This window comes from Mercurialis annua, linkage group LG3, assembly GCF_937616625.2.
Source record: "Mercurialis annua linkage group LG3, ddMerAnnu1.2, whole genome shotgun sequence".
Taxonomy (NCBI): Eukaryota; Viridiplantae; Streptophyta; class Magnoliopsida; order Malpighiales; family Euphorbiaceae; genus Mercurialis; species Mercurialis annua.
The window spans coordinates 69,651,536-69,660,646 of NC_065572.1; the positions used below are offsets into that span (position 1 = coordinate 69,651,536).

General features: G+C 33.4%; 1 protein-coding gene across 2 annotated transcripts; it reads right to left on the minus strand.

Moving 5' to 3' along the window:
• Positions 1 to 175: 175 nt before the first annotated feature.
• On the minus strand, positions 176 to 2,600 carry LOC126672090 (F-box protein At5g07610-like). 2 transcript variants are annotated; one of them, XM_050365996.2, is made up of 2 exons: positions 1,050 to 2,600; positions 176 to 650 (listed from the first exon to the last, which is right to left on the minus strand). In XM_050365996.2, the coding sequence occupies exon 1, from the start codon at positions 2,184 to 2,186 to the stop codon at positions 1,050 to 1,052; it is 1,137 nt and encodes a 378-aa protein (XP_050221953.1). In that variant the 5' UTR covers positions 2,187 to 2,600; the 3' UTR covers positions 176 to 650. The 2 variants fall into 2 exon arrangements, with proteins under 2 accessions (XP_050221953.1, XP_050221950.1); XM_050365993.2 differs by having other exon boundaries at positions 176 to 655; positions 1,050 to 2,599.
• Between the last annotated feature and the right edge of the window lie 6,511 nt (positions 2,601 to 9,111).

Sequence of the window (9,111 nt, forward strand, 5' to 3'; positions counted from 1 at the left end):
CTCCTCTACACAATCCATACAAAAAAAACATATTAAAGACATAAACTTTACTAGATTTTCATTTTTGCAAGAGAAATTAAAAGTGAAGAGAAAATATGAGAGAATTAAATTACCAACAGCGTGAAAAGCAGTAGAACAAGCATTTAAGAAGTTTATGAAAACAGATTCCACGCAATTCTATTGAAGTTTACGATTTCTATTTAAACAAATGTAAGATCATTCATCAGAAGTAGAGCACATTATAAACACATACAGAGGACTAATCAAAACAAGCCACGTAAGAAGAGTTAGTTATGGCCTCGCGCAGTCATTCAGTTTGCTGCTATACTAGTACTTTGCTCGGGAAAAGAAACAGAAACTAACAAATCAAAAGTGCAAACTCTTTCTTAGATGTAGAGAACCTTCTTTTATAGTTTTGCATTTGAAAATAGATGGATGCCTACTCATACAAGTATGGATATCATATCAGAGCTCTTACTGCTGCAGTTATCACCTTGTACGTTTGTCAATCCAATAATAACCCGCCCGTCATTATCAGTCATAAATCTGCAAGCATCTAAACTGCAAGAGTACTCTATTTCATTTCAAGTTCCTCTAGGCAGTGCGTCTTCAGCTTCATAGCAAGTGATAAAACCTGCTACCACAAGTGACTGACCTGAAAAATCGAAATCAGAAAACTGAATGTGAAAAATAAATCATTCAAAGATGTTTAACAAATCAAAGAGAGATGACTCATTACCAAACAAATGTTATAAACAGGACTAAGCTAAAGTCTAACAGAAATGTTACAAGAAAATATTTATAATTAAAAAACACTTCCTATTGGGAGATATTGGGTTGGTAAATATCTATCCACATAAGAGACAAAACAAGAGCATGCGATATCAATGGGATGTCTCCGACTCTCTGTATCTTTTAATTTTCGATCATACACAAATTACTAAAGCTAGTCTTCAATAGATTAACACCAAAACTGTCATGGGACCGATACACAAGTTGAATAATATTTTCCAAACCAAAACAATTTAATGACGCCGAAATGTACATACCTAAATCAATGAAGATTGAGGAGGGTGCTTGGTGAAGTCGTTGAGAACTATAAAGCTGGGAGAGTAAGGGTAGACCATATATTTGCCTCCGTATATTAATCTGCCTTTGACCATTTTAAAGATCACTTCCAAATTTTCATCTTGAAAATTATAACTGAGGAGCATAGTAGGGAATCCAAGAAAAACAATATCAGCACTTGGATGAATAGCATAGGGCATAAAATTTGTAGAGATGCCATCCTTGCACAGTTCTCTAACTTGAGGACTTAAAGACATCAAATGACTAATTGAAAGGCAATACTTCAATCTCCAAAAACAGTCCTCAAGAATCCAAAAACAAATATTGGATTTGGAAGAATCATGATTGGCATAATATAATTGCCCTTTGGAAAGGCCAATAAAGCCAAACTTGCCTATAGAATTAGCAACAGGCAGCTGAATGGCCTTAGCAATAAGATTGTCCAAGTCAAAACAAAGGAGATACTCTGACATAGATTGCCTGTATAGCTTTCCATTCAAATAAACAGTGCGCTCAATACACTTAACAGAACTAAAAACCGATTGTTCAATGCGTAACTTTTGCTTCACCCAGTTTCCAGTAGCTGAAGAGAATACATCAAGCTTTATAAAGCTACAACCGAACTTTATATCAGGAAACCGGATAATTTTGTAGTGTGGCGACATGAAATTTTCAATTACAAGCGAAGCAAAATAAGATTTATATTTGCGTTGGACATAAGGAACAGCAATGCACTGCTTGGTAGTTGGGTTGCAGACGTAATAGCGACCATCTGCTGAAAAAAATAAAAGCAAGCCGTTGCAAGCATCCTGCAGCTGATAGGGTCTGCATGGTAAAAGTTCAATACAAGATCTGAGAAAACCTGAACAATCGTTATCACAATAACGACCTTGTGGATAAGAAACATAGGCGTTATGATAACTGGAAATTTTTCGGCGTACAAAAGTGAACAAAAAACCAGAAGGGGTAGTGGATGAAATGCGAGAAATGTTGGGGACACAAACATTCGAGATGAGGTTGTACCAGCCTTTTGAAACCCTCTTACATTGCATCAGACTCTTCACCGGAAGTCTACACAGAATTTCAACTGCTAAATCCTCGCTTAGTCTATCATCCATTATTTTTTACTCAACAAAAAACATACATACTTAGGATATTAAATAAGGACACAGGGAATCCATATAGCACAAGGATTAAGAATACATATAGTTTCCTAAATGGAAAAGGAACAGACTTTATTCTCTAATTTAACTAAGAAGGAAATTAATTTACATAATCATGATGGGAAGATACCTAATTCTCTGAATTGGGGAAATTGACAAGGAAAAGACTTCAACCCAATTGAAAGAAACAAGGGTTCGGCATGGAATAAGATTAAAAAAAAGTAATAAGTTTTATAGGGAGAGAAGAGGAATTCAGACCAGATTGGCAGCATCACCCCATCAAAAATATCCAAACTTTACTCTTTCCAAATTCAGTTTCGCACCTCATCGTCGTTGGGAGAGGGATAAAAAGCAGCAAGCATAATTTCTCTCTATCCCTTGTAATTTTGGGTAGTTTAATAAAGGCAAAAGATAGAAAACAACTCTCCCAATTTTTGTAAAAATACAAATCAACTCTTTTATTTCTTTTAAATACAGTTAAACCCTTTTTATTTTTAGATAGACTAAATAATCCCTTTTGTCCAACATTGATGGAAACCAAAATACTATGAACCGAGTCCGATGGGATTCGCCTACCGAGTCGATCTTGAGACTCGTCGAAGAATTTGAATATGATTTGATACCGAAAATAAAAGAGATTCTATAAGACTAATCTTCTAGAGAGCAGAAAACAAATTTCTATTAGAAATCACATTCCTATATAGATTTACATGTCAGACAAGAATTTATTTCCTATTTAGATTCTGCAAGGTATTCTCTCACTACCACTATATAAGGAGCTTGAGCAATGCCTAAAACACACAACTTACAATAAATACAAATATTCTCCCTTAAATCTAAACTAACTTAAGCATCGGAGAGCTAATCGGACAAACCATTCGATTAGTCATTTACATTGTTTTGCAGGATTAACGCCGTCTGTGGGAAAAACTTGAAAACTTAAAAATTCAAAGGAGTTTTTCTGAACTCAAAATAAATTCTCATTGAAGGATGGCATCTAGCGAAATTAATCTTAAAAACTAGGGGTGAGCACAGTTCGGGAGAATCCGGGGATTGACAAATCTTCGGAACCAAACCAAAAATCGGAGATATCAAAAATTGGATTTTCGGATCCGTACCAATAATCGATTCAGTTCGGTTCGAAAATTGGGGATTAGGTCCTAATGGTTTGGTACGGTTCGGTATATATATCATAGAACAACAAATATTGTATTATTTAAAATAGGCCTAATGTCTTAAAAACCCCCGACCTTTTAACCCTTTTTCAATCATACCCTGACGTTGAAAATTTATCAATTTTACCCTATTTTGCATTTTTGTGTTTCAATTGTACCCTAAAAAATTAAATTAACGTCTTTTGCGTTTGGAAATTTGTTTAAAACTGTCACGACCCAATTTATTGAGCCGAGACCGGCGCTAGGGAACGGGAGTGGTAGCTCCGGAACCCGTAGCAAGCCTAAAATCACTATAAACGTTTCGCGAATTAAATATATTATATTATATAAAACATTTTCAGAAAACCTTTTTTAAACTTTATTATTATAAATACCAAAACATCTTTACTACTTTCTGAAAATCATCGCGAATCATTATTATAGACTAGGGTCTTACCGAGCGACAACTCATGTCCATCACTGCCCTGTCTCTAATCAACATCTTGACCAATTCCACTCATGGAAATTGGTTACCGAAATCAAACGGTTAAAATACGTTCTTTATAAACAATTATGATATATATATACTTTTATCTCAAATCAGAGTTACCCATTTAAATATACCGTTTGAATTTAAACCTGACATTACATACAGACATCTACCGACTACTGCAGCTCTACGAGGAAAACATCCTTTGACATACTCTTTCACTATCATAGACTTCCGGAAGAAGGAAAGGAAGTCCATCCTTTAAATTGCTTTGACCTGAAAGAAAGACTGTGAGGGGTCAGTATATGGGGATATACTGAGTGAGTTTATACATTTACTAATAAGTATCCATATAAAACATAAAATCGTAATCAATCATATGCAGCCAAGTACAGGATCCGAATGAAACCTTAATCCTCAAACATACTAATAATCGATCGATCAACCCAATCATAAATATCAATTGCGAGTCCAACTCGCTGGTGGCCCAGCCACTAGATACGGGGACTCCAGACTACACCGTAGCCGAGTGCTCTCTCGTATCAAAATCATAAACCCAATCATAAATGTCATATTCATCATCAGCTCCCAGCTGAGTTATATCAAAACTGGTGATCACACAGTCCTATTGTCGCCCAATAGGTAGCACGTTCCATCGGATCAATACTGGTTTCAAATCAAGCATATGCAATTCGTATAAAAGTTTCGCATATAAAACATGCAGTTCAAATAATAAGCAATATAAAATAATTGCTTAAGTAAATACTTTAAAAGCAAATCATATAAACTCACAAAAAACGCTTATCCAAAATACGTCGGGGCTTTAGAACGTACAGCTTCCCGAACTACTGGTCCAGCTGCTTCTTGCCTCGCCGGATCTAAAACAAATTTTTTAAAACATTTGACTGATATCAGAGTCCTATTCTAAGATTAACTCTAGACTCGAGACACGACACGTTAAACTTATTAACAGTTGTGCTCCTCACGCAATATTCCGATTAATGGTTTCTAACTCGTTTATGAATCGTATCTCTTTCCGAATCCATTCTCATGTATTGTGTCCAAATTTCACTTTTTCAAAGTCCATAGGTCAAAACCAAGCTGAAATACATCGCGTCGGATCTCGGAATGCATTCCCCATCTCAAAATGGGTTTGGCATGTCGTGCCAGGCCCTCCTCACGTCGTGAGGGCCTTTCTCACGTCGTGAGGCATGCCCTCACGTCGTGAGGGACAATCCTCACGTCGTGAGGGACAATCCTCACGTCGTGAGGCACAAGCCTCACGTCGTGAGGGAGCTCCTCACGTCATGAGGAGCATCCTCACGTCGTGAGGACGTGATTCCTACTCCGAAACTTGATTCCGACGTGTTTTAGCTCAAAAACGACCAATTTCACATTCCCAATGATGCTACAATGCTTAGAAACATCCACAACATACAATCCAAGCTTAAAACGTCAAAAATCGAATTCAAAATCGTTAAAATAACAAAACCGCTCGAAACCTTAAACTTTAAATCGATATTCCTTCAAATTCACTCAACCAAACACTAAAACGACGAGCTTACCTTGATTACCGGTTGAAATACGATCGATTCGAGTTATAGAACGTCGAAAACGGACGAGAAACGGAAACCGCGCGGCGAACCGTCGAGAACGAACGAGAGAAATAAAAATGGTTTTGGATGGCTTCTGGATACTTCATCTCTTACTGATGAAGTTATATATATATGGCTAATTGTCGCTTTTGGTCCTTGAACTCTTTAACTTAAACCAATTCTCTATTAAACTTTCTATTTTAACTTAACCATTACTTTAACTCAATTACGTACGTATTACTTTTATCCAAATAAATAATACGATTCTAAAATTATTATTTCCCGTCAATAATCCTCTAATTTCTATTCTTGAGGCTCAATTGGCTAATTTTTATTTTAGCCCTTAAACTTCTTAAAATTTGCAAATTAACCCAAAACACATCCGCGTCCAAATTTTGAAAGGTCTCCAATTGACCTGAAACTTTTATCACAATTTCTTTAAAATGTTTCGCGGATCTTGGCGAAATAATTCTTATCTCGGGATTTATAATTTATTTTATATTAATTTCCGAAGTTATTTTCTGAATTCCCGCTAATCCTTTTAATAAGTATTATTCTTTATTCCCGATATAATTAAATTAAATCCTTCTTAATTTAATTTATCGGAATTCACGACACGTGGCACGACTTAATTATTTTAAAATATTTGGGGTATTACAAAAACATTCTCCATGTCTCGCATATATTAATTGTATATTTTTAAAATTTATTTAAATTTAGTTAAATTAATTAAAAATTTAAATTAGTGTTAATTTGATTATGGTTTTTAGTTAGTTTTTAAAAATAAAGGACTTATTTGTACTTTTTTGAATAAAAAATAATTTAATTTCATGTTTAGACTTAATTAATTGAATGATTTCATCATTTAAGTAAAAAAATTAACAAAAATTAAAATATTGGGGTACAATTGAAAACGGAAAATTCAAAAGTGCGTAAAATTGACAAATTTTCAACGTCGGGGTGGGGATTGAAAAAAAGTTTAAAGGTGAGGGGTTTTTGAGTGATTAGGCCTTTAAAATATGATCTCTACTATATTAAAATATATTATTTTGACTTCTAAAATTAATTAACTACTCATTCATTCATTTTTATATATATTTTTAACTATCACAAATAAATAATCATCAATAAAATAAAAAGGCACAACATGTATATTATCGTTCGATTTAATATTACTTTTTTAATTATTTGATCAGGGTACTTTTATCTATTCTCAAATCTAAAAATATACTCCCTCCGTCCCATTTAAGAAGTCTCATATTCTATTTTGGGATGTCCCATTTAAAAAGTCCTATTACTATTTTTAGAATAGTTTTCCATTGAATATCCCATTTTACCCTATTTTAAAAGAGCTCTATGGAAAATTCCACTATCATTATTAGGGGCAAAACATGAAAAAACATGAAAAGACAAGAATAATTAATGTTTTCTTAATCTGTGTGTAAAGTCAAATGGGACTTCTAAAGTGGGACGGAGGGAGTATCATTTTTATTAAAACTATATAATTTGGTCAATGATAGAAAATAATGAATATGTATTGTTCATATCAATTTTTAAAAAATAATATTAATATTTTTTAAATATTTGACAAATTCATATAATTTTTATTAAAATATATAAGTAATTTTGTTTTTATCTAAATTGATAATTAATATATATAGACTAATATTTTTAATCAATATTATTTAATTTTATAAAATAATTTTAATGTTTAGTAATTCAAAGTTAATACGAATATAATAATCAAATTAAAAATAGAATAATATATATCTATAATTTCGGTTCTTCGGGTGTAAGTTTGGTACTTCGATTCGGTACAGTTCGGTTTGGTTTTCGGTACGGTTATTTATAAAAGATCCAAAATCGTACTAATAAAAGTTTCGGTACAATTCGGTTCGAGAAAAGTCAATGGTTATCGGATATTTTTTAGCCCTGGATATTTTTGGTTCGGTTTTGGAAATATCCAGAATCCGTGCATACCCCTATAAAGAACTAACAAATAAATCTAATGGATCTGCTAATTAAAGGAATTAAGCAGGTGAAAAAGGAAATAAGTAAGCAGTCATGAGTAGAGGAAGCATGTAATTTATAAATCGATATAAGAAAGCAGGCATATTAATAAATCGAATGGTTAGCCAAATTGAATAGAGGAAGCAGGTAATTTGGCCACAATTAACGAATTTGGATGACCATTAAGTTTCTTTAAACACGTCAAGTCACCTTAGACAGTGTCTCGTTGGAGACATTTTATATCTTATTCGAAACACTGTTATAAAAAAACGAGGACAAAGCTAAATCTATTTCCTTAAAGATATCAAATATCAAATTTCCGTTCGAGGTACGAGAAAAAATAATAGAAGATTAAATTATTTTTAAAGGAAGCAGCTCTGGTCAAATTTGAAAAATTTAGAAAAAAAACTCTAACAAACGACATCTCTGCAAAGGATCTCCTAAAATCACCAAGACAACGTCCGTGATTGTCAAATCGGAGATACTATCTTATTATCAACAAAATACCGATCACGATAAGTCTTTCCTTCTTAAATCTATTTATTTTTTTATCGGTTATTTATTTTGATTTCAAAATCAAAAAGAAAATAAATTAGTATTTTAGTTTAAATTTCACTTTTCTATGGTTTTAGTGCATAATTATGCTTTTAAATTGAAATTTGATAAATATACTACATAATTGGAAAAAGTCTACAAAAATAATGGACCACGGCAACCAAAAAGAGGCTTGGTCTAATAAGGCTCAATCAAAAAGAAGAAATCAAAAGAAACACCAAAAAAAAACTCTCAAAAACCAGCGAACAACGCCCGAGAGGCAAAGAGCGAAGTAGCTCGATAGGCGAAGCCAAAGGCGAAACAAATATATTAATGAAGAGGAAGTTCTGATCAGGAGCGAAATAGGAGAAAAAGTTGCAAAAAGCTGCAAAGTCAATAAATTGTCCAAGAGAATAAAATTAAAAGCCTAATGTCGTGATGGATCAAATCACAAGGTTGATTGAAAACTAAGACATAAACATGAAGAAAGACAAACAATTGGCAGGAGCAAATAACTCAAATCTAATAATTACAAAAAGAAGAGATAATCCAGAAAAAGAAAATAAAGCGAGAGATGGTGGCAATGGGACTCATGCAAGGAATAAAAGAACATAGGAAGCACAACAAAATCGGTGGCAAACAAAGCAAAAAACCTAAATGTTGAAGGAAGAGAAAGGAAATCAAAGAAATTTTACCCAGACAAGAATGAAAATGGAAAAATAAATCAATGAAAAAAACACCACTCGAAATAATAGAGAGCGAAACGATGCAAAAATGAAGAAAAAACTCAAGCAAAACAGACGAATAAATGAAAAAGGAAGAAGATCGCAAAAAGCACAATCAAACAAAGTAGGCTAATAATTACCCATGACCCCTAACTTTAGGGGTACCTTACGACAAACCCCCTGATCTAAAACAACAATCAGTAAACCCCCTGATCTTTGGGACGACGCTTGCTAAACCCCTTTTGAACGAAAATACCCCTGACGCTGTCTTTTTTGGTCAACTGACATTTAAAAAATTCTGACGGCGTCATGTGTTAGTTGACACGTCATCAAAACACAAAAAAAAATTAAAATACCCAAAACACCCTAAAT